At 51.6% G+C, this 26,813-nt stretch overlaps 13 protein-coding genes across 13 annotated transcripts; 2 read left to right on the top strand and 11 right to left on the bottom strand.

Moving 5' to 3' along the window:
- Positions 1-828: 828 nt before the first annotated feature.
- On the bottom strand, positions 829-1,952 carry J4E92_003180 (uncharacterized protein; the record flags this gene model as incomplete). Its single annotated transcript, XM_051494579.1, has 3 exons — positions 829-895; positions 951-1,461; positions 1,511-1,952. The coding sequence occupies 3 exons, from the start codon at positions 1,950-1,952 to the stop codon at positions 829-831; spliced, it is 1,020 nt and encodes a 339-aa protein (XP_051354872.1).
- A 373-nt stretch (positions 1,953-2,325) lies between these two features.
- Positions 2,326-3,404, bottom strand: J4E92_003179 (uncharacterized protein; the record flags this gene model as incomplete). The annotated part of the gene is made up of 3 exons (XM_051494578.1): positions 2,326-2,403; positions 2,459-2,964; positions 3,008-3,404. The coding sequence occupies 3 exons, from the start codon at positions 3,402-3,404 to the stop codon at positions 2,326-2,328; spliced, it is 981 nt and encodes a 326-aa protein (XP_051354871.1).
- A 2,522-nt stretch (positions 3,405-5,926) lies between these two features.
- Positions 5,927-7,088, bottom strand: J4E92_003178 (uncharacterized protein; the record flags this gene model as incomplete). Its single annotated transcript, XM_051494577.1, has 2 exons — positions 5,927-6,620; positions 7,084-7,088. 2 exons carry the CDS (start codon positions 7,086-7,088, stop codon positions 5,927-5,929), a joined length of 699 nt encoding a protein of 232 aa, XP_051354870.1.
- A 227-nt stretch (positions 7,089-7,315) lies between these two features.
- J4E92_003177 (uncharacterized protein) lies at positions 7,316-9,007 on the bottom strand (the record flags this gene model as incomplete). The annotated part of the gene is made up of 4 exons (XM_051494576.1): positions 7,316-8,139; positions 8,259-8,380; positions 8,437-8,762; positions 8,816-9,007. 4 exons carry the CDS (start codon positions 9,005-9,007, stop codon positions 7,316-7,318), a joined length of 1,464 nt encoding a protein of 487 aa, XP_051354869.1.
- Positions 9,008-10,322: 1,315 nt separating this feature from the next.
- Positions 10,323-11,273, bottom strand: J4E92_003176 (uncharacterized protein; the record flags this gene model as incomplete). Its single annotated transcript, XM_051494575.1, has 2 exons — positions 10,323-10,855; positions 10,910-11,273. 2 exons carry the CDS (start codon positions 11,271-11,273, stop codon positions 10,323-10,325), a joined length of 897 nt encoding a protein of 298 aa, XP_051354868.1.
- Positions 11,274-13,138: 1,865 nt separating this feature from the next.
- J4E92_003175 (uncharacterized protein) lies at positions 13,139-14,040 on the bottom strand (the record flags this gene model as incomplete). The annotated part of the gene is made up of 2 exons (XM_051494574.1): positions 13,139-13,653; positions 13,707-14,040. The coding sequence occupies 2 exons, from the start codon at positions 14,038-14,040 to the stop codon at positions 13,139-13,141; spliced, it is 849 nt and encodes a 282-aa protein (XP_051354867.1).
- Positions 14,041-14,284: 244 nt separating this feature from the next.
- Positions 14,285-15,614, bottom strand: J4E92_003174 (uncharacterized protein; the record flags this gene model as incomplete). The annotated part of the gene is made up of 2 exons (XM_051494573.1): positions 14,285-14,606; positions 14,656-15,614. 2 exons carry the CDS (start codon positions 15,612-15,614, stop codon positions 14,285-14,287), a joined length of 1,281 nt encoding a protein of 426 aa, XP_051354866.1.
- Positions 15,615-18,296: 2,682 nt separating this feature from the next.
- Positions 18,297-19,279, top strand: J4E92_003173 (uncharacterized protein; the record flags this gene model as incomplete). The annotated part of the gene is made up of 2 exons (XM_051494572.1): positions 18,297-18,305; positions 18,479-19,279. 2 exons carry the CDS (start codon positions 18,297-18,299, stop codon positions 19,277-19,279), a joined length of 810 nt encoding a protein of 269 aa, XP_051354865.1.
- Positions 19,280-19,375: 96 nt separating this feature from the next.
- On the bottom strand, positions 19,376-19,984 carry J4E92_003172 (uncharacterized protein; the record flags this gene model as incomplete). Its single annotated transcript, XM_051494571.1, has 1 exon — positions 19,376-19,984. The coding sequence occupies one exon, from the start codon at positions 19,982-19,984 to the stop codon at positions 19,376-19,378; it is 609 nt and encodes a 202-aa protein (XP_051354864.1).
- Positions 19,985-20,395: 411 nt separating this feature from the next.
- Positions 20,396-21,055, bottom strand: J4E92_003171 (uncharacterized protein; the record flags this gene model as incomplete). Its single annotated transcript, XM_051494570.1, has 2 exons — positions 20,396-20,744; positions 20,826-21,055. 2 exons carry the CDS (start codon positions 21,053-21,055, stop codon positions 20,396-20,398), a joined length of 579 nt encoding a protein of 192 aa, XP_051354863.1.
- A 404-nt stretch (positions 21,056-21,459) lies between these two features.
- Positions 21,460-22,707, bottom strand: J4E92_003170 (uncharacterized protein; the record flags this gene model as incomplete). The annotated part of the gene is made up of 3 exons (XM_051494569.1): positions 21,460-22,426; positions 22,486-22,627; positions 22,677-22,707. 3 exons carry the CDS (start codon positions 22,705-22,707, stop codon positions 21,460-21,462), a joined length of 1,140 nt encoding a protein of 379 aa, XP_051354862.1.
- Positions 22,708-23,541: 834 nt separating this feature from the next.
- On the top strand, positions 23,542-24,612 carry J4E92_003169 (uncharacterized protein; the record flags this gene model as incomplete). Its single annotated transcript, XM_051494568.1, has 1 exon — positions 23,542-24,612. The coding sequence occupies one exon, from the start codon at positions 23,542-23,544 to the stop codon at positions 24,610-24,612; it is 1,071 nt and encodes a 356-aa protein (XP_051354861.1).
- Positions 24,613-24,761: 149 nt separating this feature from the next.
- Positions 24,762-26,669, bottom strand: J4E92_003168 (uncharacterized protein; the record flags this gene model as incomplete). Its single annotated transcript, XM_051494567.1, has 1 exon — positions 24,762-26,669. The coding sequence occupies one exon, from the start codon at positions 26,667-26,669 to the stop codon at positions 24,762-24,764; it is 1,908 nt and encodes a 635-aa protein (XP_051354860.1).
- Between the last annotated feature and the right edge of the window lie 144 nt (positions 26,670-26,813).

Genomic DNA, 26,813 nt, shown 5'->3' with positions numbered 1-26,813 from the left:
ATGTTGTTGTTGATGGATTGTTGAGTTGACCATGCATCGCAACAGTCCATCATCAGACAAGATCTTTATAACTTCATATATAATTTACACTTTCTTGTACAAGCCGCCGAGATCCGAACATCGCTGTGATACCCGCCAACATCTCGAAAGCCTGACCATGAACCCATTGGATCACGCGACTGGTCCCTAAACACGTCCGACCCACGCAGGGCAGGAAGTGAAAGAGATGATATATCCCACATCAGAACGCGAAAGTAGTGGATTTGCCCATCTTCCGGGAGGTACCTGCGACATTTTCAGCCTCCAGACAATGTATAACAGCTCACCCTGGAGGTCCTTACTGTTTCCCACAAGAGCCCACGAATCTCCACCGAGCACTAAGTTACATCACGCCTACATATACTCGATCACTTCACATAATACTACATCGATGTATTCCTCAACACTAGCATGATAATACCCATTTTCATTGATCCATATACGAACTTTGCTTTAGCTAATAGACTCGGAAGAGAGTTGTTGGTCCCGTTGTTGTACATTGACTAATGTCGGGAGTCTGTGTGCGTCAATGTGATCGTGTCTCTATTAGATCATACGTACTCTTCAAGTCAGGTGTGGCATCAGTGAGCAGGCACGACATCCGTAGGCTAGGAGGTAGTCAAGTCGATTTATATATAGAGGCTATTAGCTAGAGGGGTGTTGTAGATACCCGAGCTCTTCTATTTGTCTGGTATTATAGGTTGAGAAAGCTATGTCCTCTGCAACCTCAATCTTGGTACATGGTTTGCTCCTTTGTATCAGTACTTTCCACTTCCACAGCCCTTCCTCCTACACGTCTTCTCGAGACCGCTTGTCTAGTGTTGCAATGATGCTCAGGACCTGCACCGCCGCGAATCTACATCGGCATTAGTTAGCATTATAGACGCGATGGCGATATCGATACTACTTACGCAGCAGTAATGGCGAAGACATCAGCCCTCCGTGCACGAGTGAAGTACATCAAGCAAACTGAAGTAAGAACATTCGACGCTGCAATAACCACCAGCTGTTCATCGAGAGACTTGGTGTTCGCGAGTACAAAGATCGGGCCAACGAGTAAAACCGAAGCAACAGCACTTGTGATCCAGAATGTGAACATATAGACTGTACTCTCCTCAATAACGACAGTTCCGAAGCGAGCGTCGACCTTCTTCCAGCGCTTACCACCAAGCTTCATGATCCAACCAATAGCTCTTGCGCCCATGTTTCGCGAGAAGGGATCCATGTCTTTTCGACCCCGGAGGACGACGAGTTCTGCGCTGTAACTGTTTGGTTGTTCATAAGAACCCCAGACGGTTCGGTCTAGACCTGCGAGGACTTTCATGTGGTCGCTTGCTAGGAAGTGCTGGATATCGTCGAGGTCGAAGGCAGCGGGCTCCTTCATGTTTTGGAGTATGGTGGACTGTTGGATGAGTGCGTCGTCTGTGATGATTGATCAGAGTGCTTCCTCTTTGCTTTGCTTTCCACTCACTGTACTCTTTTAGAAGACATCTGACGCGCATCACGAGGTCCCTTTGCCTCATATCGCCATCTCGGAGCTCGTCGTCTGTCGTGCGGTCTGCGGTATTGAGCCAATAAGCATTGTGGCTGTACCACGCTTTCTTGCCCTCTGGACTCTTCGCGTCTTCAGCCTCGGTCTCTTTCAACTGATCCTCTAGGTACGCCAGTTCGTTCTGGTAGTAGAGGAGGCTACGCGCATTGAGTGCGCCGAATCTTCTGAACATGCCTATCTCGGGCATGATGCCCATCCTTCCAGCGAGCTTTGGGTAGCCGGGGATTAGGTCGTGGAACGGATCATGTGAGACATCTTCAGCTGCAGGTGGTGTAGATTGTGGAAGATCTGGTGTCTCTTTCTCATGCAATGTCTCAGCCGTGGGGGCTTGTGGGGGTACAGTATGAGTAGAAGGCTTCATCGTGTTCGAGTGGCACGTAATAGATTCCAGTGGAGCTGTGTCAGAAACTGGCAATGAGCGCTTTAAGAACGTCTTGCCGAATGAAGTATCGTTCGTCCCGTTCTGTGAAGTCGACATGACTGTTTGTGTCGCAACCAGGTGAGCAAGCACGAGAAATTCACGACGCGGACTGGCGCATGTTCACTGTTCACACCCGCGCTGCCTTGCGCGTACGCGCGCGCATCATTACCCCTTCACACAGCAACGCAGCGACTCTTGACGACTTTTCACAGATCGTTTGAACACCTTGGTTGGAAGAAAAGATTTAGATGATGTGGAACCTTTGTTCAACGCTCACAGACTGACTAAACGACATTCCGTTGCAGTGAGCGATCTACAAGGGCATGATGTCTGGCTTCGGTCCCACAGGCACAATCTTCGCCTTCGTAGCGTTCGAGTAGCCATCCTTGTACTTGAAGTGCATTAGCCATTGAGTACCTCGTCTTTTCGCACAGCCTTATACTTACTGCCTGAAAGTCCACCGTCTTCTTGAACGCACCAAAATTGGTCGTTTCGCTCTCATCCCAGTACAGCCTGCGTACCCAGTTGTGCAGCCGCGGGTACTCATAGCGTATCATCTTGAGGTTGCATTTGAAGATTGTGAAGTACGCAACATCGAATCTGATGATGGTAGTATACAGCCTGATGTCTGCTTCAGTGATGTGATCGCCAAACAAGTAAGGCCCGTGGCCTGGCTGACCCAGGTGTTCTTCCAGGCGATCGAGAGATTTGAACAAGGGGTAAACGTGCTCTTCGTATGCCTCCTGAGACTGGGCGAACCCAGTCTTGTATACGCCATTGTTGATGGTATCGTAGACCCACTCGTTCATGGCATCAATATCCTCGCGCAAGTGCTCTGGTAGGATGGATTTGACGCCTTTGCTGGACTCGCGGAGCTGCTCGGGAATGAATGCATCAAACTCGGTATAGAACATGCGTATGATTTCGCTGGACTCGTTGTTCACGATTGTCTCTGTAAGCGAGTCAGCGTATGTCTTTCCCATGACTGTAGCCACGAGACTCGCCTTTCTTCTTGTCCCAGAGAGTTGGGACGAGGTACCGCCCTTCGTATTCCGGGTTCGCCCTTTCGTACAGCTGCCTCAAGTTCGTATAGCCATACAACGTCTCTTTTTCGAATCCAGGCTTCCCAGACATGCCCCATCCTTTCTTATCGTGAACGAGCGACAGATCCCATACGATCAATTGGATGATATCCTCCAGCCCTTTCAAGCTACGCACTAGGTTCGTGCGATGTGCCCAAGGGCAACCCATGTGAATGTAAAGCGCATATCGATCCTTTTCCGCTGGAAACTCTGAATTGGGATCAGAAGAGATAAAGTTGCGGAATGCTGAGGGTTTGCGACGGAACTGGCCGTCTTTCTCAGCGAAGCCGTTGGTGGCGTTCTTGGACATGTTAGCAAATGTGGCTAGCCTAGTGCGACCATGGCATTGCCATGCTGGTAACATCGCATTTGGATAGGCATTCCAGCTTACCGGTTCTGACATTTCCGTACTTTGACTCGAGCGATGCTTGAGGTGTCTCGCGATTTGGTTATAGAAGACATATGGTTGGCATTAACGATGACGTGAGCTGACGGCACGGGAGTGACAGGCGGAATTTAGCCCGGCGGGCGATGCGCGACTTCTGCACACGCCTCTACCTTGCTTCGTCACCATCGATTTCACACGACAAGAATGTCGCAGAGGTCGTTGAAGAACACCATACCTCCTGTGATTGCGTGAGTCCTCTGCCTTTACCCCTGGCGCGCGCAGTGCTAGGGTACGTTAGGCAGCAGGCTACTTAGCTGCGTGGCGGCGCCGCACTATTCCTAGAACTAGTCCGTGTCGTGCACGAAGGTTCTGAATAAATACTGTAGGTCTGCTAACATTTTCACATGTCTACTTTGCGTCTTTCCAGCCTTCCTTTATCTATACATAAGGCTTGGCGTTCGTTGAAAACCCGCAAGATGAGCTCGTCGCAGAATTCGCCTTTGGCATCCGACTCGCTATCCATTTCTCAGTCAGCCGACAACCAGATCCCAATAATGAACGCCCCAGACATACACGATGACAATCTAGGACGATGCACATTCCTCGACCTCCCAGCAGAAATTCGGAACCACATCTACGGCTACATTGTCGGTAAATTCGAGCGAAGAATAATAGATCATTGCGGGAAAGAACGATGCGTGACAACCGTCAAAGGCGTCTTTGCCCAGCTACCGAAAACAATCCGTGGTCTGCTCAATACCTGCAGAACAATTTGGCTCGAGCTTCTCTCGCTACTATTCGGGTCATATACTTGGACTGCTGATCTCCTATTACGAACCTCCCCACCTGGGAAGATTCTCACACGTTCGAACGGGAGTTGGCTCCGAGAGCCGAGTACACTCTTTCATCCGACATCCAACAATATCCGCCGCGTCAATTTCCGAATCAAAGACACCGTTCCACATCCAGGGTCTTCACCGAAGCTGCTTTTGCAATACACGGTCGAAATACGTCTCAGCGAGCGCACTAGTGCTGATGCTTTCACTGCTCGGGTCTCGGGGTTCGTAACGGGCGTAGGTGGAGAGAACCGTTATAATTTTAAAGCAGACAAGGGTAAAGCTCTGGAGCAAGTACTGGAGCAGAGCATTAATAGCGCTCTGCAGGATGTGGTCAAGACAAAGTTAGCGTCGAGACAGAGTAGCAGTTGCTTCACTGTGGAGGAGTGGCAGGGGCTCGTATTGCGGCTTAAAGACACGTACATGGCGTGGATTGCAGAAGAGCAAGCATCGGAGTGAGGCACAGCTTGTGCGAAGGAGGCTTGTAGGATGATGAATCATGAAAGGAAGACTACCCTTGGTGTCTCAAAGTACCCTAACCTCTCCTCCTCGTACTTGGCCGAGGCTGCATCGTCGGTATCTCTGAGATCACCTGCGCCATCAGTAGTTCCCAATCACAATACCTCAGAGGTACAAGCGACCCTTCCGCCCAGTACTTGCACTTCTCGTCCTCAGACATGGAGGCCAAGACAGAGACACTCTTCTCTTCAGTCGAAAGAATGGTATTGTCTCGTTCCAGTTCTGGCTTGACTGGTCCGGGTGTATCCGCGATTTCGAGGTGCGATACAGCATAATAACAGGAGATCATGTGTCGTACGCCAATAGCACAGTGCTGAACAGCATTACCGATAGTGCAGACCGTCAGGAGGTAGATACCCAGAGCGCACCACCTTGAAACGTGTGTATTGAGGTAGCCATAAACACCGAGGTATATTGTCAATATAGTAGCCATGACAAGAGGCAGATTCAGGATCGGCGATGAGCGTAGAGGCTTCTGACGTGCTTCTTGGACACGAATCTGTATTCTCATTAGATATAAATAACATGGCTGGGAAGAGAACTATCTTACATAGTGTTCGGTGAAGGGTACGATGTACTGCAGCGCATCCCAAGAGAAGACATACGCCATGGCCAATCGCATCCATGGACGTACAAAATAATAGCCGGCAACATAGCTCGCGATGAATGTTCCGTACACCGCTATCATGGCGTCTTTAGCGAGACCAAAGTCGACAGCGAAGCGTGTTTGATACGCCAATATCGTGAGCAGAGCCGTCATGAGAAAGACTGCCCACACTTCATCCTGGGTCGTAGAACGAGCCCAGAGGGGCAGGAGAAGCGCAAGTGCGAGGCGTAAGGGTAGTTGAGTAGTCGAGAGCGTCATATCTTTGTGAAGTTGGTGATGGGAGGGTCGGGAGAAGTCGATGTGGTTTCATTAGTTACAGGTTGTGTGATGCAATCAAGCGTTAATTGCCTTTCGCTTCCCGTCATTACTATTGCCCTCTGTCCGATCACAGGGTCGTGACACACTTTCACTCTTGGTGGAGTGATCTACGGTTTCTACATCCGTTCATTGTTACTCCAAGCGGTGTAGCCTGCGAGGAAAAGTTATCCATATGTGACCTTCTCTGGTAATGGCCCGGCGGACATGTGCGGCCGCTCCTCCTCCATCGCATCCGTATCCGCATATCGTGGTACATCTTGATGTGTCTGCCCAAACACCACGGGTTGTGGCTTCCCATAATGTTCCCTCGTCTCCTGTGCGAACCCCGTGTTCACATCCTCCATACCCTCTATCCTGCTGTCATGCCGACTCGCAACACCATGTAGACCAAAGGCCACAGAATCATGGCCCTCCCACCCCTCGCTTACCATCTTCTCTACCTTTTCGATGACCATCCTACAGAGGTTTCGGTGTCCTTCTTCCATCTTGCCTTTCACAAAGGGCATTAGCCACCATGCGCAGCTGACTTCCACATCTTCTACGAGCACAAACTGCGCGTCTCCGACGCCCATGCCCTCGCCTTCAACCTCGCTGCCCAGTTCGCCGTTCGCAACGACCCTGTATTCAGCCCTGAGTATCACGCCCGCCGCCGCATCTGCGCGCGTCTTTATGCCCTGCCTTGTGTTCTGGTAACAGACCGGGAAGGTTATGTACTTCTTCCCGTACTGTCCGATGCCCGGGAACCAGGTTATGCACTCGCTGACGTGGTAGGTTGCGACGGGGTATTGGTCGGGCGGATACCAGTATGTGTCTTTGAGGGTCGCTTCGGCGGTGCTGGGGGCTGTCTCGTAGCCACAGCTAAGGGCTTGGAGTGTGAGGGTTGTGTCGTGGTCATGCAGCGCGGCTACGACCGAGGCGGGGGAGATGTGGCTTGGGAGATGGTGCGCGACGTGGAGGTTGTGTTTTGCGCTCATCGTGGAAGCGCGATGTCGTGGACGCGTAGTATGTCAGCCTCCTGGTAATGGGATGCTCGATTATTCGTCTGGTAGGGCTGAAGATAGAAAGAATCGTGGTAATTTCGAGACCGGCTGCGAATGATGGTGAACGTAACGATTAGCGACTACAATTACTAGGAGCTATACAAAGTTGGGTATCGAAGTCTTGGAAGTCAAAAAAGTAAAGAGAAAATGTGCGAATGACGAGGCTGCAGGGCGGCTAGTAGTAGCTGATGCATGTTGCGTCGCTGACTGAGGCGTTGCTATCTTGGTCTGAAACAGATGAATGGGCATCACCTGCGACGCGAAGGGGTCCGGCGGTAAACGTCATCACCGTGTCGCGCTATTCCGCATACGGCAAAGATCCATTTCTATCCCACCGTCTTTCCAAGGTTGTAAGGCTTGCTCGCAAGGACAGGGACTTGAGTGTTGCATTCTCATGAATGCTTCATTAAAAGCTAGCATTGCGTTGACATCACTTGGACGAACTGTAGCAGGCCTCGATTACAGACGCGATGCGAAAAGAACACTCCTCCACGCCTCCATCCTCCTTTCTGCTTATATGGTATATCTGAACCCAGCTTGGCCTTCATTCTCGTCCATCGGCTCTCCATTGGCTCTCTGCTTATCCACCACTTTATTCTTCTTCAAGAAGTACGTGGTAGTGCAGCACAGCACTAGCAGGATGTAGATCTGAAGACCAGCCGTGACCCAGAGACCCGTAATGTATGTTGGAGCTTCTTCCTGGACGAAAGTCGTTGATGCAAGAATACCACCGATCGCACCGAAGCCGATCTGGAGAGCGCTTCCGACGGACCGCTTACTTTGGCCACGGATGTTGTTGCTTTGGTACGCGAGAATGGCCGGGACGTTACCCTGGCAGCCACATACTCCCAGGAATGAGCCAAAGTACCTTGCCCCGTTGTTCTTAGCATATGCTACGATCATGAGACCGATGATGGCAAGAATCGATTGCGCAGCAATCACGGGAGCGCGAAGGCGGTATTTGTCTCCTAGCCATGCGAACCCAAAGGCTGTGAACATCGCAAACAGACTGGGAGGTGCGGATAGGGCGTTGGCCTGACCAGGCGAATAACCCATGCCGAGAAGAATGACCGGGAGGAAATAACTGAAGGCGTAGGCTGGCATGGTTGTCGACATGAATAACGTGGCGTAGGCCCACAATTTGAGGTCTTTCAAGTGGTAAACAAATTTGGCCCAGGTCAATGGATCCGCTACCGAGTCACCTCGATCGTCTTCGATACGCTGCATGATGACAGCGGCCTCAGCGGAAGTGAGAAACCCTTTCTTTTCGGCTTTATCGGGGAAGTCTAGGATGATGAACCACGCTGCGATCGCAACAATGCAGGTCAAGATGCCCTCTACACTGAGTGTCAGTATTACTTGAGTAGATTCAACAAAGCTCAAGAAGCCTCAGATCGATGCGGAGTGCGATGTGAAGAGAAGACCTAGATAGAAATTGGTGGTGGTTTCTGCTTACCTATGATGAAGATCCACCTCCAGCCTCGGAGACCGCCGACACCTTCCATTTGCATGAGACCATACGCAAGGATGTTCGCGAGACCACCGATACCGACAGAAAAGAGGTAAAAGCCACCCAATCTGCATTCTTGGTAAGCCATTGCTACCATGCATTTGGTTTGATAAAGGTCGCATACCTTTTTTGTGTCTCATAGCGGCGATACCAACAAGTGATGAGATATACACATCCAGGGAAGAACCCAGCCTCGAAAGCTCCGAGTAATACACGGCATATGGCAAGTGAAATCCAGCTTTCGACGAAGCCCTGTCCGATCATGACAGCACCCCATGATACGGCGATGAAAGCTAGCCAATTCGCGCTGCCCACCTTACGAAGGACGATATTAGATGGAAGCTCAAGCAGGAAGTATGTCGGAAAGAAGAGAACCAGGACGATGGTGTAGCGATCTCCGATTTGGAGGTTGAGGTCCGGTCCCATTCCAGCAACTCGGGCGTTAGAAATCTGTCGCTGGTAAGCGTTTCGTCTAGATGCGGACAGAAGGTGTCTGAACTGACGTTTGTGCGGTCTATGAGCGCGATGGAGTACAGGGCACCCAATATAGGTAGCAGCCTCCAGTCGACCCTACGCACCAACCTCTTCTCTTCGATCTGATCATAAGCATAGTCCGAGACGTTGTTGTCAGTCGCCGTCGGACTGATTGCTTCCTTGTGAGTAGTTTCTTGCTTGTAATCGTCGTCGCTGTTCATGATGGGCGGAATATCCGGAGTTCTCTGCACCGTGGAAAAGGCTCAAGAATACAGGGGAGGATCGTCGCAAGGACAAGAGCAGCTGCGGATCATTTCTCTTATCACGCATCCACTTATACTGGAGCGATGACGATGGAGACCGAGGCAAATTCCGGATTACAGCCAGGGCGAAGCTTCCCAAGAGCTCGGGGTGTCGTGGCTGGGCATGCCGTGCGTTCCATCTCCATCACAAACCCGGCAGACAGAAAGCCTATTGATCTTTTGGCGCGTCGCATACGATCCCAAATGAAGTAAGTAGACAAGGAACAGGGTCTAATGAGATCCAACCATATCATCAGAAGACCTGAGCACGAAGTGAAGAAGCCTTGGACAAGGAGAAACCTCTACGAAGGGATACTGCTCCTTGCGCCATATTACCACCGAAGTGCCAACGTCGCCATCTTTGCGATACCGCTGTCATGCCGAGATGCCAAACGTGGGATTGTCCAATGATGCTCGTGGTCGAAGCATGAGCGCAGATCTGTCATCCAGTAATGACACCGAGAACGTCAGTGCTCAGCTTGTCTGGGCGTGCAACAGCGGGGTGGCCAGATTGCGGGGTTGGTCTTGGGTCAGTCTTGAGGCTCTTAGCATGTGGATGGTTTGCGAAACGCTCATCCGGGGTGCATGTCATCGGCGCGGCTATAAAATGAGCTCTAGTGCTTCGCGTCGTGTTGAGTATGTCATGTAGGCGAGATCGTTAGCATTGAGTCAAAAGCGTATGAGGTGTGACAGGTTCTCGCTTCAGGCTTATGAAACGACTTTCGGTTGTGTTCAGCTATGAAGATGCTTGCGTGTGTGCCGTGCAACGATCCTAGATGGTGGGCAAGGGCGCGGTTGGTGTTCGCGCGAGATGGGATGGAAGACGCGGGGGCTTAGCGTCACTGGCGCCTTGGCGTGGAAGGCTCGGATGCGGAGGCCCCTTGGACTGCCATCATCCACATTGCGAACCCATATGCAGTGACGTTCACGGTGGAACCTGCTGCATACAAGTGCCGCGCTGTATTCTAGCAGTCGTTTCAGTCAGTCTTCGAGCCTACAGAGCTTGCTACAGACTAATCCCACGTCGCCACACACAGCCGTAACAGGCAAAGATCGCAACGCCAACAAGGTAACAGCTCCAGAACAACACTGGATTCTCCAACTCATTCTATCTCATGAGACATCCCAAACGCCTTCTAAACGTGTAGCACCTACGTAGAAGGGCTACCACGATCAGTACTCACGAACACGACCAGTACAGCAGCGAACCTGAGATCGTCAGTCAACCACCAGCTCACTGAACGCATGGTACGTACGCAGATGTCACAGCGAAAACTTCGGCTCGCTTGGCTTCAGCGAAAAACGTCAAACAAAAGCTCATTCCAACGTTGAAAGCTGCAATCGTCCAAAGTTTCGCCTTTAACGTGTCAAGCTGAATCAACACGAGGATAGATGCTATCGGCAACACTGCAGCAATCATCGAGCTGACCCATAGCGTGATCTTCACGACTTTTCTGTCGTAGTATACCTTGCCGCCGAGGTGCGAATTGTTTTTCGTGAACAGCCCGAGCCCGCACTTGAAGAGATGGATCGCCTTTTCGGAAACAATCCGAGAAAATTTGTCCGGAATCTGACGAGGATGTACACCAACCAGATCTGGAGGGTGGTTGTTGGGGTTCTTCTTTGTACCCCAGGTATGTGCATCACCACCGGTCAAGTGGTCGGGACCCATTTCCACACCGTCCAAGAAGCTTTGAAGATCGTGAAGATCAAAGCGATCTGGCGCTTTCAGCTGATGAAGAATCGAGACTTGGATGAGAGCTTTATCTGTGCGTCCCGCGACATTAGCATGAGATTTGCATCGAACAAAGTTTTACTCACTGTACTGATTGAGCTTCTCATGCATTCTTCCAATCAGTATTAACTGCTCTGATTGTTCGCCATGCGGCTCTTCGAGCATACACTGATAGTCGGTTGCGTACTCCGATCTCTTGCCAGCAGTACCTTTATTGTCTTGCTGCTCAAGATAGTGTAGGTCCTTTTCTATTATACAGAGTTCGGCTTGCAGATATAGTAAATGGCGTGCATTGAGCCCATCGAATCGGCGGTATATGCCGGTTTCTGGCTTGAACGAGATGCGTTCAGATAAGCGAGGATAGCCAACAGGATGGTTTGTCCAAGCTCGTAGGTATGTTGGCGCTTTCGTGGCAGTATTCTTGGTTTCGCCGGTAGCTTTCTCTATCATGTCTACGATTTTGGCCGAGTAAAGGTTGAGATCGAGGGATGCTGACGCCTACAACGTTCGGCCTGCCTTGATTTATACAACGTCTTGAGGTTGTGCATCGTAGTACAATGTTACGATGTAACCGCAATCTACTGGCTCGCGAGTATCTGCCTTCCTCATGGAGTCAGCGTGCGCCTCATTTCGGCTTTACGACAGGGGCAGATGTTTGCTACGTGTACTGAACCCTGCTCAACCGTGAATTATGGCTTGAGCGTGGCGCCTACATCTATCCAATCACGATAAGCACACAGAATGTACCTAAATTGTATACTACTGGGTCTTCCAAGCACTGATGTTCGCCCTAGTTCAGGTGTTGTGAACACCGAGCGCCACAACCATCTGTAGACTACCGCATTGGTATATACCTAGGTAAACCTTTACCATGCACACACACAGAGACATCTGGATTAAGACAAGGAGTGTACGGTGATCTCATTATGTTTGCGGCTCGAATTCGACTTCCTAGTCTAAACTGCATTCATGCACATCTATCATTACAGTCACTCTTGGTGGACGTCAACATGGTGGTGAAGCAGGAGCTGTGCGTCGTTTGGTATCAAATTCACGCGAATACATCGTCATGAACATGAATAGGTATCATCGCGTTTTCACAGGCTTTGGCACACGTCTCGTTCATGCTTCTGCGCACTGCCAACTCATGACCACGTCTGGTGGAAGGTGTATATGCAGATGAGTTGTTGTCTCATGACCGAGGGGAAGCAAGCAGAACGTATATATATCAAGTACATGGAAGTTGTTGATATTCAGTCCCATTCTGAGCAGACTGCAAAGAGCAATATTTCACCAGCGATGACATCTCACAATGCACAAGAGAGCACCACGGAGGGCTCACATCCGCACAAAGATCAGGATGGCTCTCGCGAGACCGCCTACAAGCTAGATATTCCCCACAATCTTCAACAAGCCGGACATGTAAAGGTCACCAAAGAGAATGCTCGAGATCTTGTCAAAGCCCTCGGGCATGGGTGGATATGCGGTGCAGATCCAGCGACGGGTCTTGGTCCTACACATGTCAATATACCCGGAGATAACCACTCCCAAAGCGCTCCTACATCCTGCAGTGGCCTCAACTGTCAACACATCCGATGTAATCTTTGCCCAAAGGTGCGTATCTTGAACGTCGGCTCCGAAGATCTCATACCATACATCGGAAATCGGGACTTTGAGGGGTGGTTTCATATTAACTGCAGGAGGTACCATAACGACAGGACCTCCGCAAAGTACTGTTTGACTTGCCACCACTCCGCTGCTCAAAGTTTTCAATACGTGGTTGGGTATGATCCTCCTCAGGCCACGCAGTCTAGTTAGTGAAGGCTGGAACGAACAGTAGAAGCTGGAGCAGTGCCTCGGTACATAGCAGGCAGGGCAAGTATTACTCCGAGCAATGTTGGAGCTTAAAGGCCACAGAGCCTATCATGTAACACTCTAGTATTCTCTGTGGGCTTCAATCATGAGATTCCTCACTCTTTCGTCACCAAATGAGCTAATTGTAGGCGGCAGCCTTCAGGATAGCAGAACATTTTCCATTCATTGAAATTGTGTCTCCATCTACCGTGCATATCTAGTTATTAAGGTGCGCTTCTCTTGAAGGTCTTCGAAGTGATGCCAACGTGATATTTGCGCAAACATATGGCACATAGCATGCATGATAGTCATCATGCTCATGTAAAAGTGTCAACCCAGTGTCTGCCGCAAATGAGACCTCCTATAGCCCATCATCAAGAGTATAACGCACGAAAATGACCTGTATGGCCGCGAATCTATGCTTTAAGTTAGAACTGATAAGCTTGAACCATCATTAGAGCTTACATTGCTGTTATCGCGAAGACGTCCGTCCTTCTCGCCTCCGTGAACCATCCCAGACAGAGCGACACAATGCCGTTGAAGACAGCCATGGCGGCGAGACGATGTCCCAGCGTGGATATGTTGACAAGTGCGATGATTGATATGACCGGGAGGATGGAAGCGATGAAGCAGGTCAACCAGAACGTGATTGTTGAGATCGTGTCGTCACGATAGAAACACATGGGGTCTTCACTTTCCTTTCCCGGGTATAGCTTCTTGAAGAATAAGAAGACGTGTACCAATCGATCAGATAGCATGGTCGTGAACGTGTCGGTGCGCACTCGCGGACTTAGCGCGACCAAGCCATCGTCTGCGTGAGCGGTGGGATCATCGTATATGCCCCAGACGTTCCTGTCTGGACCGTACAAGGGTAATTTCATCTCTGAGCTGGCCATGAAGCCCTGGACGTCCTTGAGGTCGAAGTAGTCTGGAGGCTCGAACTGGCAGATGGCTGTCTGGTAGTACAATGCCTTGTCTGTGCCGATCAGTATCACCAGTCTTGGTGTCCTTATGGTCTTGGGTACTCACTGTACTCCCTAAGTCTCTCTCGAATCTTGAGGATGAGACTCAGTTGCGATGCGTCGACACCATCTCTTTCCTCTGCTGAAACTTCAAGGAAGAACCAGTCGTGAGCATACCGGGCTTTCTCCCCTTCATCGCTGGCGTGGTCTGCGACTTCCATCTCTCGTAAAGCCTCTTCCAAGTATGTTATTTCCGCCTGCATGTATAGCAAGTTCTTCGCGTTTAGTGCACCAAAGCTACGGAAGATGGCGCTCTCAGGTCGTATGCCCATTGACCGGGCAAGCTTGGGGTAGCCTTTGACATAGCCTTGGAGTAGCTTGGATTCTGATGTCTCAGCCATTGTGATGAGAGAAATGGAGTGGAGAAGGAGAAGAAGAAGAATTGATGCGAATGCTGGGGGTCTACAACACCTCTCGCGGCGTCTTTATATACCCCCCTAGGGATAGTTCGCGCAATTGAATGATTGTTGGAGATTGATTGGTACAACTGTTGACATATCGTAGCCCTAAATCAATCCTGAGCGACTGCCGACAGTCACCAAACACGACCTTGAATTCCCCAAACATCATCGCCGACATGCGTCATCAGCCCAGCAAGGGCTTCACACCGGCTTCCAGCTTCTCAGCATACGTACTGCAGAGACTTCCATCGCGCCAAACACCGCGAATGTTCAACGTCGCGTCAATATCTTCAAGCGGGTTTCCTTCAACTAGGAGCAAATCTGCGTTGAGTCCCTCCGCCAGACGACCGCGATCAGTGAATTGAAAACGTTTGGCGACCAGGCTGGTGGCCGAGCGCAAAGCCTCCGCGGGTGACATGCCGATCTTGTGCACGAAGACATTCAATTCTTGGTGCATTGAAAGACCGAACGCCGTTCCTACTGCTGGACCTGCTGAGTCACTGCCGCTACAGTTCGTTAGTCACTTGATCAATAGGATACACACAATGCACTTACCAGAGAATATCGATACCCGCTTCTCTCAGCTTCTTCACGCCCTCGTATGCGTATTCCGCTTTACCGTTCTCAGCACAAAACCCCATGCACTTGCACATATTGCCCACGCAGTCTTCGTTGATCAACCCTTTGATTCTAGGATCGTGTGCAAACTGATGCTGCAGCTCTTTGCCCTCAGTGGTCAGACTACCGATAGCAGCAAGTGTAGGATTGACCCAGGCGTTGTTCTTCTTGTACGCATCTATCAGCTCTTGGGTCGGTGGCTGGTCGCAGAACGTATGTGTGAGGCCATCGACACCTGCGTTCAGAACATCCAGAGTATCTCGCACGGAGAGAGCGTGTGCAACGGTTAGGTAACCTCGCTTCTTGGCTTCTGTAATGATCGCTTTTTGTAGTTCGACTGAAGGGTAGGTGAACTCGCGGCCCATGCTAGTTCCGCTCTCGTGCATGAGTTTGATGTAGTCTGGTTGCATCTCTTTCTTCGTCCACTCCAAGTATTCCACCACGCTGCTTTGATCCGTCAACTTGGGCCACTTTGCAATCGCCGCTGCTGTTTCCGGACTCTTGTCGTGAGCCGTGATTACTGGTATCGGCCACCCATTCTCAATGGTGGCGGCCTGGCCTGCTGTCTTGTACGAAGCAGTATCTGGCTCCAAAGTCTGCTTCTTCAGCTTCTGCACGTTCTCAAGCTCGTTGTGCATTTCGCAAACGGTAGTCACGCCAAAGCGCAACGCTTGAGGTAGGGCTTCGGGATCGGCCCTGTCTGCGTGGATGTGGCAGTCAATCAAGCCTGGAAGAAGCGTGTGGCCCGGTTTCGAATATGTCTTTACTGGTTCGAGCGGCGCATCGCTGATGGGTCCGACACTCTTAATCTTGCCATCATGTACGTGAACATATCCTTCGTCGATAGTCTCTTCGCCAGTGAAAATGCGAATGTCACGAAGAAGGAAAGTCGTCATGGTGCTGTATGCTTCGATGGTAGGACTGTATCTTGTCGCAATGCTTTGCTGCTAGCTGGTTCTCGTAGGCGTTGTAGACCACAGTTGCTTTGTGCAATTGTTATATCGACAGAGAATGCAGAGACTAGACTACGTGTTCCTTAAAATCACACACATTGCTTTTATAGAAGATTACATCTAGCTCACTTTGCTGCAGATGGGGGACCAGCGGTACGGGCTCGTTGCATTAGCGTCCGGCTACGACCCGCAAACTACGGATGGAAAGGGCGTCAAGCCCGTGAGGCCAGTATCGTATTGCGAGTATGCCGTGTCGCAGGAGTGAATCTCTACCCGCATGTCTGGCACTGGACGGATGTGATGGCTTTGTCGTCATTAGTAAGCATCGCGGTCTCCCGATTCGGTCAGCGTCGTGGAGAGCCGAAGCCGGTTCACCGCTCCCGTACCATGCGCCATGGTGGATGGAAGGTAACAGGGACAAGTGTGAAGTTCGGCAGGGTCTTCTATGGACGTAGTGTTGATGCAGTAATGCCCCTCATTCAGCGATTGTGACATGCATGAGAACCCGCATCGCTCCTTCAGATCGATCCACAAATGCCACGACGCTAGTGACCAGTCGCGTTCATCCTCATCTTCGCTTCCACCATTCGACTCTCCGTCTTCGTATCAAGACTTTGTGAACTTCACGACAGTTCGGCCTTTATAAACAAAGATCCTTATTCACATAATGTCAAACATCCAACGGTTTGGCACATCTAATCAGTTAGCTGTGAGTCATTGTCACCTCCGCCACCACAGGTGATGTGTGCAGTGCATGAAGAATAGACTACAGGGTCTTCAACTTCTTCTTGGAATGTAGATGTCACAGTAGCCTGGAGATGTGAACGTGAGTATAACACGATCTGAAGGAGACGACGTGGCCATTGCGAGTGACATGATCGAGGTATAAAAGCCTATCCTAGGCTGCTCAACTCTGAATCCTCACACTCTCACCACATAACAACATTACGACCGCCTGCTACTCTAAAGAAACTAAAGCCATGTTTCCCTACAGGCAGTCGGGGTACACCTACAACATTACGTTCTCACAACAAGTACCTTTTCCAGTGTCTTATAGTGTACAGGCAGAGAACCCGCAGCTGGCCCTCGTTCCACAACTGGCAATTGTCCCACAACAGCAGGTAGTCAACCGACGACAGACACGGGTCCACTATACCGGTTACGATAGAAATCTCACTGACTCCCAATTCTGTCGTTGCGCACAACCAGAAACCCACGGCGATGCGTACTCACATCCTGAAGTTAACAACCACGCACAATACGACGGTGTACACATCCTAGATCTTCAGGGCCAGGAGATACAGAGAGAAGAGTATATCCAGCGATGCATGGATATCTTAGGCAAAGACTTCGTCAACTCGAACCACGAACTAAGAACTGTGCGTGCGCAGGTCCTGCACCCTGAAAGTATGCGAGTGCAGGATGGCCAGAGGGAGACTGCGAGACGAGCAGCAGAGATTGGAGTTCTCAGGAAAGGGCTACCGCACGATGTCGTTTGGTACGGGCCGGTAAACCCCAAAGGATGCCGTATTCACCCGCCACCTGAGCAATGCGAAGAGAATTTCATCGGGGCATCTGGAAGTTGGAATCCGGTAACTGGGCGTGCGGCGAACGGGCTAACGATGACCAGGCGTGAGGCAGATTGGGGGCAGCGTGGGTACGGTAGTCAAGGGTTTGGTCGACGTGGATATCGTTGAAGTGGTTGGCTACATAGTTAGCTGTAAATTGAATCTGTAACGTACCGTCAGCATGTTCAGAATGACTAGTTGTGCCTGGATCAGTAAGTGGATCCGTATAACGATCGGCTCCTCCAGGGGAAACCGCAGCCAATGTTGCGGTCGGCTTCCAAGGAGGCTCTGAGAATACCTGGCATGTCGGTCTGGATCCCCGTGGTAGGCGTGCATTCGGTCAAATTGGTATCTACTGTATTTCTTCGTTGCGTGCCGATAACCCGAGAAGTCAGTGTGACTGATGATGTATTCGTCGATTGCCAGAACCATGACAGCTCGCGTCACGATGATGGACCCACGTCACGGGCCGAGTGAAGAGCGAACGACTGCGACGCGTAACGAACGGAAGCAAAGCCGCTGTCCGCCAAGCCCCCCACCAACGCGACGGAGCGTGTCTCCAGTTCGTCATGACTCCGGCATCGCAGTCTCCATCACGACTCTCATTTCTCTCCATTCAAGCCCTGTCTGGCTTCGATGCTGCACACTCGTTTTGTAGCTACCAAACATGGTGGTCCTAGTTGATCTGGGAGACGATGAACTGCCCAATTTAAAGACGCCCCATCCATCTTCCGGCCGGTTCAACGTCTTGCCGCCGCGTCGCTCCCTTGATGCAGACGACGTGACGACAGCAGCGGAGAGGCCGAACCCGAATATCAATGGATTCAGCGCGGCACTTAGCTGTTATCCGTACGCTCCAGCCATAGCATGGACTTGATTCCGCGCTTTGATGTATGCTAATCACATTAACTATGCAGGATAGTCAGTCAGCTCGCTGCTCAGCTCGACCTCAACACGCTTCACGACCTCTCACGTACTTGCAGGCAGTTTCGCGCGAATCTGCTCGAATATCGCAGCCAGCTGGTCAAACATACGCTTCATTGCGAGAATGAAGACGATGACCTCAGTGAGAAGCTTGGTTCGCGACTGCAGGAGGGGCGACATGTCTTGGAGAGCCGCCTGACGACTGGGCGCGTTGGAAAATGCGCCCGCGACATGGTGGGCGACTGTCAACGTTGTGGGACAGTCGTATGCCGGGTACGACATCCAGATGCAAGTGAAAGGGCATAGGGCTAACAGGTCTTGCAGAACTGCACCATGAAGCCACCACCAACGCCCACACTCAGAGCCCGTCATCGCCGGCTATGTCGCACGTGTACCAAAGCGCCCCTCACACTGCTCATGGCTGTGCAGAAGCAGCGCTCCTTGTCGACGTCCCCTTCGCCACCCGGGTCACCAGAGACACATCCAGTGCACTTCGATGGCGACAAGCCGCGTGCCTTTACCGCACCAGCTTTCGAGCGTACACCCTGCAACTGCGACAACGTAGTTTGGCTCTGCGCGCCATGTGGCAAAGACCTGCGAAACGCCGACACAACATACGTGCGCGGCTGGAGCTGGCGCACTATGTACAGCCACATGCACGGCGGCGTAGGCATCGGCCTCGGCGAAGGAAACGAAGGCGTAGAATGCGGACGAGGCTCCGCATGCCTAGGCGCACACATCGTCGAGCACGAGACATGCGAGCAAAACCTGCTCGATACCATCGAGAAAGAGAGGTCGCAAACTCCGGAGTCACCCGAACGCTGGAGGGGCTCTTCCTACCTTACACAAGAGATCGAAGGCATCGGCGGTGTGCTCAAGGTCAAACACAAGAAGCAGGTGCGCGTTGGCGAATGCGTCAAGCTGTTTGAGGACGAGAAGAAGAAATCGATTCAGTATCTTGAGCGAGAGGTCAAGGGCGAGCTGAGGAGTTGGTGCTCTTGGTGCGAAAGGGTTGTGCTGGGTAAGAAGGATAAGGCTGAGATTAATGGGGACAGACCCTCGTCGAGTGGCTCGAGCTCATCGTCGAGTAAACCAGTATTTTCGTATAGATACTGATTTGGACCGTTACATAGTCAAGTAGTTCTGCTCAGCGATCATTGATGCATGCGCTCATTAAACACGTTCCTTGCAATTACAATCAAAACATCGATACTAATCCTTTACCCCGAATATCTCCTGAAGGTATTTTACTTCTTGTCTCAACTTCTCACACTCCACCCGAGCAATGTCGAGGTCTTCTCGAAGCAGGTCTCTCTCGCCTTCCACCTCTTGCACATTGCTGACATTGCAATCATTCTCCCCTTTCTTCTGCTTCTCCAGCAGCTCTTTATATCTGTACAACAACTCTCGCAACTGCAACAGCAGGTTACTCTTCTCATTTTGCAACTCTGCCTTCTCTTTCATCAGCGTATCGGCCGGAGGACGGCGATTCTCATCCAAGACAGCTGCCAGTGTGTCTCGACTTTGTTCGAGTGCCTCACGGAGCTTCGCATCGAGATTCTGACACGCTAGTTTCATCCACTCTTCTTGGTACGCCCCTTTGAGCCTCTTGATGTCATGCTCCACCTTCGCTCGTGCATTGACTAGGTTGTGAAGGTTGCGCTCTCGTCCAAAGGGTAACCTGTGGCCGTCGAACTGCGCGGCGACCGTCGCGGACTTTTCGTACTCTGCGTACAGTTCGCGGTAGTTCTGTAAGAGTTCGGCGTGCGACCAGCTAGCAAGAGCTCTCTTGGGCGTGAAGCCGGAAGAAGGGTCCATCATTTGTAGATCTTGCGTTTGGTGCAGTGGAGGTGTTGCGGAGGTGGATATAAGGGGAGTATATCGTGATTGTTTGCGCAAAGCTTGCTTTGACAACATAGTCATGGATGGTCACACGTGGACTTTCCTTCTGGCGATTTCAGGTCAAGCTGAGAATCAGAGAGAAATGTGAAGGACATATGAGTCAAGAGCAATTTTACTAGAATCAGAGTGGATTCAAAATCCAAATGTGAATATGATATCGTAATCAACGGTACCTAGAAGCCAGAACGAGCTCTTCAATACCGCTGCTGCCAATAATGTCAATAATGTGAAAACACTAAACCTCAGAATGGTATACCACAAACGCCACGCTCTTATCCTAAACGCCGAACCTCCGCATACGTGCTATCACTCCGTGTTCCCCGCCCTCTTCTACCGTCTCGCGCGAACATTGAACGGACTCTCCTCCGCGGCCTTGAAAGAGTCAAACGCGAACAGGCTGACAAAGTACAGCGCTGCAAACCTGACCAACGTATCGCTCAGTCCACCATTGCCAGTCAGCATCCTTTGTAGGCCGGCGAACGGGCTTTCGCCAACCGGCCGACTGGGTTCTGAAGCGGAGCCAAGTGTGCGGCCTTTGGTCGAGAAGACAGCGGAGGCAGCACCCGGGCCAGAAGTATCGTTTGCGGCTTTACGGACGGCGGCTGTGAGGGCTGCGGGGTTGGCGCCGCGGATGGTTTCGACGACGGAGGTGGATTTGATGACGAGGAAGGTTGGCATACTGGACAGTGTTTATGTTAGCTCAGGAATCTACAGTTTCCTCCGTCCTAGCATGCAGGCGTGTCTCTCTGGGTGTACGTACGCGCTGACGCCATACTTCTTTGCAACTTCCTGTTGGCTATCCACATCCACCTTGACGAATTGCATTTTGCCTGGCTTTGTTTCTTTCTCTGCCAAGCCCTGGAAGACTGGCGCGATTGCCTTGCATGGTCCGCACCAATCCGCGTAGAAGTCGACGATAGTGTATTTGGATTGCGACAGAAGTTGGGAGAAGTGCGAAGCGGAGGTTACGGGTATGATTTTGCCGGGCATCGTGGCTTTTATCGAGTGGATAGGTTCTTGAAACGAGGTAGCTTCTGAGTGATTGGCGAGGGAGAATACGTAGGGTGGTTCGTGAAGTGGAGTTGTGCTGGTAATGCGTGTTGCGGGGAGGACAGCTTGCGGCAAGGATGCGCCACTTCGAGCTCAGGTGGGTCGTGCGTCAGGGAACTAGCTGTGACGCGAAGTCAACGCGACCTACGACAGTGTCGACGATTTGGTCAAGATCAATCGCGCGGGTATTACGATTCAAAAGAAGCTTACTATAGATCCTTCAGCTATGTATGTGCTCTTTGTACATGTTCAGTCAGCTGCCACCTCACTGTCATTTCCTTCGTTTTCTCAGTGCTCAACACGCTCTCCTGATTGATCGCAGGTTCGCTCGGAATGCCATCGCGCTATGCAAGACCAGCAGTACCGGTAAACGGGGTGGATCGGCTTCTCGACTTCTTGGGGATGTACTCGGGCTCATCCTCGCTTGCGTCCACCTCTCGGATAGGACGCTTCTTCGCTCGCGTCTTCTTGGCTTTGGGCTTGGGAACTGCTGCTGCATCTGTAGCTTTGACCGCGTCATCGACTCCTGCTTCTTCCAACTTGACACCGACAGTTGGTCCATACTCAGTCGACTCATGAGCATCTACTCCTCCTCCGACCTTGCTTGTGTTTGGTGCCTTCTCCATCTCGATCGGCGGCGAGGGCGGATAGGCGACGTTCGGCTGTGGTTCCACCTCGTGTTCCGGATCTTCTGCCTTGACTTTGGTCTCTGCGACCTCTGCGGCGTCTTCTTCTGCCTCATCTTTGACCTTCTTCTTCTGGGCCTTGGCCTTCTTTGGTTTCGCGCGCGACTCGATATCGGGCGCCGGTGGCTTAACGATCTTGCCAGTCTCGAGTGTCTTGGTCACGGCCTCCTCGAACTCGTTGGAAAGGGAGTCACGGCCATCGAACATGTCTTCACTGGCTCGGCGAACCGCTTCTTCCAAGTCGAACGCTGACATGCACTGCCAGTGCTTGTAGACCATGCTCTCGTGCTCGCCATCGAACGGGACGGATAGACCAAGCCTCAGCTCACCTTTGGTGATCTTCACGTTCTTAGACAGGCAGTCGCTGCCACGGCAAGCGCACGCACGACCGGCAACGTCGACCTTGTAGAAGCTGACATCAGTGTACTCTTTGGCGTATCGCTGAGCGTCTTTGGCCAGGTCTTCTCGGATGCCCTTGAAGTTCTTGTCGACTGGCTGACCCTCGAAGGCTAGGCGTACTTGCTCTTGGCTCTCTGGGCTGAGTCGCTCGTAGCCAGGTGCCTTCGTCGGGTCGTTACCGGTGGTCTCCTTCAAGCCCGCGATCTGATGCTTGGTCGCGCAGCCCCTTGTTATGTCAGTATACACATGGGAGGCGCAGGAGGCTCCAGACGAGAGTAAACTTACCAGTGACGCCAGGCCATGTACCATCTAGCCTCTGGCTCGAACAGCGTGTGAGTACCGATACGTAGCTCTCCTTTCGCGATCTTGATCTGACTGCGCTTGCAGGCGGCCTGACTACAGGTTGCGCGGCCAGTACTCGCCTGCTCTTGAAGTTGTTAGCCAAGAAACTGAGAAAGGGATGCGGCACAACATACCAAGACGCCATTTAGGGCCTTCGTCGTCCATGTTTGCGAATTTCGAGAGTTCTGTGGGATTTCGACAGGGGGTTCAGTGAATTGAGGCGACAAGAGGTGAGATGTGAGTGCAGCTACCCGCGCTTCCAAGGTTGTGAGCAAGCACGTGCGGCTTGGCGGGGAAAGAGGCCCCGGGGAAGTCGCAGTGGCTGCGTCCAGTGATTTCGACGACTTCGTTCTCACCAGGTAGACCTCTGTTCCTTTCTTCTAATTTCCAATAGGGATCAAAGCTCTGGAAGAGACTTATGAGCGATGAGTGGCGCCGAAACAGTTGTGGTCTTGTTTGTGACCGAGACAACCTAGGAGACGAAACAGGAAAGAACGAGGTCACTGCGAGACTTTTCACTCAGTCATCGTCGACAGCTAAAACACCACGACCCGCTCGGAGTATCGCTCACTGAGTGAGGCCATCATATCCATTCTTGACCATTGCGCTCCCCTGCGTCCAATCAGCGGTCAGTAGGACGTCAGGCACGACTTGTTCGCAATGCGTAAATGATGTCTCTCGGCAAGCTTGGTTCATGCACGCAGAAGTCTGAACTTGATTCAAGCTTGATGTCTCCCATCCTGAGGTTTGTGAAGTTCGATTGAGGATTGCGGGGAACAGCGGGGAAGTCCGTCTTCACTAGTCTACATCCGCTGACTCAGACAACCTCCCTAGCTATATCCGCAGCTCAACAGAACGCGTTAGTGACCAGATGCTTTTCCGAGAACTGTGACTCACTATCACACTTGTGGGATCATATAAGATACGAGACAAGCATAATAAGCAGTCCTTCGTTCCTTCCCCACCTTGGCAGATCAACCCTCAACATCCAATACAAATATGACAGAACCCACATCAGACAAGAAGCTTTACGTCAACGCCGAAGATGCACGATCTTTCGTAACCTCAGTCCTGGTCGGTAATGGCGTCGCGCCTGAGAACGCAAGCATCGTTGCCAAATGCCTCATAGCAGCCGACCTCCGTGGCGTCGACACCCACGGCATGAACAGAATCCCGTCATACATGGAGCGGGTACGACAAGGCGTCTTGAACAGTGCAGCAACACCTACACTTACTCAAGTAACGCCAGTGGTCACCCAAGTTGACGCCAACAATGGCTTCGGCTTTCTTGCCGCAGACGCCGGCATGGCTGCGTGCATCGAATCCGCAAAGACGTATGGTATCGGGATGGCGAGCATCAAGCATTCGAATCATTTCGGTATGAGTGCTTGGGTCGTACAGAAAGCGCTTGACGCCGAAATGATGAGTTTGGTGTTTACCAATTCGAGCCCTGCGTTACCGGCCTGGGGCGGGAAGAGTAAGCTGCTAGGTGTCTCGCCGATAGCATGTGGTGCGCCGGGGAAAGAGCAGCCTTTCGTGTTGGACATGGCGCCGTCGATTGCAGCAAGAGGAAAGATCTATAAGGCGAAGAGGAGGGGTGAGAAGATACCGCTGGACTGGGCGCTGGACAAAGATGGAAAACCAACAGATGACCCAGAAGCAGCACTCGACGGTGGTGTCATGTTACCTATGGGTGGACCAAAGGGTTCGGGTCTGGCTGTTATGATGGACGTCTTCTCCGGTGTACTTTCTGGTTCCGCATTTGCAGGCGACGTTACAAATCCCTACGACCCCTCCAGACCATCAGATGTCGGTCACTTCCTCGTCGCGGTGAAACCAGATCTTTTCATGAGCTTGGATGACTTCAGGGAGAGGATGCAGATCTTGTATGATAGGGTTACTGGTGCGGAGAAGGCGGCGGGTGTGGAGAGGATCTACTTCCCAGGCGAGCTCGAACAGTTGCAACAACAGGAAAGAGAGAAGACTGGTATTCCGTTGGTGCAAGCGGAGTTTGATGCGCTGAATGCGGAGGCTGAGAAAGTTGGTGCTAAGCCGTTAGTTATTAAATGAGCGCGAAGACGATGCACAATACATAATGCTACACTATGAAATACACACGACATCCAGGGCAGGCCGAGGTGGCAGGTGGGCGTTTCATCAGCCAATCTATAAAAACTTGATAATTAGGTGACCTAACGTCAATGTAGGCTTCAGAGGCTTCATTCTTCCTCGAAGGAGGTGGTATCCACACCTTCAAGGGGATCCCAATCCTGAAATCTCTCGTACACGCTCTGGGCATCGCTATCAGCTCGATCTTGCTGTTCTTCAACCCCAACCTCAATTTCAGCGTTGGCGTTCTCAGGCCACGTACGCCTGGCTGGTTCTGATTCTGAAAGCGACACTGATGCCGGTCGAACTAGTCGTACTGGTCTACGCTGCTCGCTGAACTGGATACGGCATTCTGGGCAAAGGTTGCTATTAGGGGATGTTCCGTTCAGCCATTCGTAGATGCACTTGTAGTGGAACAGATGTCCGCACGAATTGAGCTTCATAGTTCCCCCATCACTGATACTGTGTGAGTGGTTTTCCATGCAGACTGTACAGCATTGGTCCTCGGGAACTGTTGTTGTGGTAGCCGCAAGATCAATGAGATCGAGAGGAGGGCCGTAGGGTTCGACGTCAGCGGTATCATCGATGGCGGGATTCAGGTTCTCGTCTTCTTCATCGTCCGTACCGGCTGTGTCAGGATCGTCATCCTCGTCATAGAAGCGATGTCCCCGTCTTGTGGACGAAAATCGCGGTCCTCGGCTGCGCAGTATAGCTTCCACATCTACTTCGTTGGAGAAACCTGATATATGGAACCTAAGAAGTGGGTGTACGAAGTCAGTATATGTCTCACGTGCACTTCGTACATGGGAAATTTTGAAGTCTTCTGGAGGTATATCGAAGTGATAGATGTCATCTGGTGAGATGTCATCTGGTGCGATGCTCAAGACGCCTTCTGTGTTTATATCATACTCCTTACACCGCCTTTCGATAATAAGAGCTACGTTGGCACCCGGTATCCAGGGTCTAGGATCGGAGTATGGAAGCCTCATTTGTCGCACAGCCCAGAGAAACATCCAGATCTCCAGAACGAGTGGATCGGACGTGAAAGTACGACTCAGATCGTATGCCTTCTTCCATATAGCGTCCCAAAGCCCAATGAAGTCGATGTTCTTTAGGCCATTTCGAACATGAAATGGCATCAGTGCTTGGGGATCTTGGCATTCCACAGAGTAGATGTACTTCGCCCGCGCTTCCTCTAGGCCCATCGCGTACCACTTGTATGCCGGTTGCTGATTGAACGCACGGCCATCGTGCTCCAAAGAGTATCTGAACAGGAGGGCAACGTTCAAAGTTTGCTGAATGACCATATCCAGTATACCCACAATACCGCTGAAGTTCCCCGGATCGCGGGTGAAGACCTCCATTACCGACCACAATACGCCTCCGGGGCCGAAAAGCTCGTGGGAATGATGGGGAGCAGAAGTCGACTCCGCTAAACCGTAGACCGGCCCGCAGGTTGCGACAGCCGTCAAATTTGCCTCCGCAGTATCTTTAACCTCCGTCGAGAGCGACTCCTTGGACAGACTGAGAGTAGCGCAGTCAACCAGCCACTTCATTCCCCTTTCGACTTGGGTGTACCCTGGCCCGAGATCTATCACGATATCGTATGGATTGCCACCGAGGATATCTTGTCGAACATGTGAGTCTAGCTCGAACCAGATGCGGACTGGGTCTTGCTTGGCCATCAGCTGCGCTACTTGCAGTGATTCCGGGTCGGCATAGCGAAAGGCTTCGGGATCGCGAAGCCACTGTAAAGTTTGAATCCATGGGGCATGGATGTGCTGTTGGTACTCTGTTGATGGCAGCGCATCCGGATACTTCTCGCGACAATCGTAAACGCGTTGGAGAACCAAACCAAATACATCGAGAATTCGATCCGTGTGGGTATAGGAATGGCGAAATGGCTGCAGCGCTTGGTCAAGTGAGGCCAACTTGACTGGCAGGTCCTTAGTTATCGTACGCGCATTCGAGGGCGTCATTTCTGGCTGTTGGGGCGGTCGAGATCCGGTGTCGTCCATCGCGTGTGTGTGACAAACAGGAAAGAGTGACCGCGTTGTGAAATCGTTGGGCGATTACCTGGTGAGCTCGGATCCACTTTGCGGTATTCCACGTGAGAGACGCGCTCACACTCGTTCAAGGGAAAAAGTGGGCCCCGCTTCTAA

Source organism: Alternaria infectoria (genome assembly GCF_024043175.1).
Source record: "Alternaria infectoria strain BMP 0036 chromosome Unknown scaffold_4, whole genome shotgun sequence".
Classification (NCBI taxonomy): Eukaryota; Fungi; Ascomycota; class Dothideomycetes; order Pleosporales; family Pleosporaceae; genus Alternaria; species Alternaria infectoria.
Note: the sequence above shows the minus strand (reverse complement) of the source record. Positions and strands in the feature narration are given on the sequence as shown.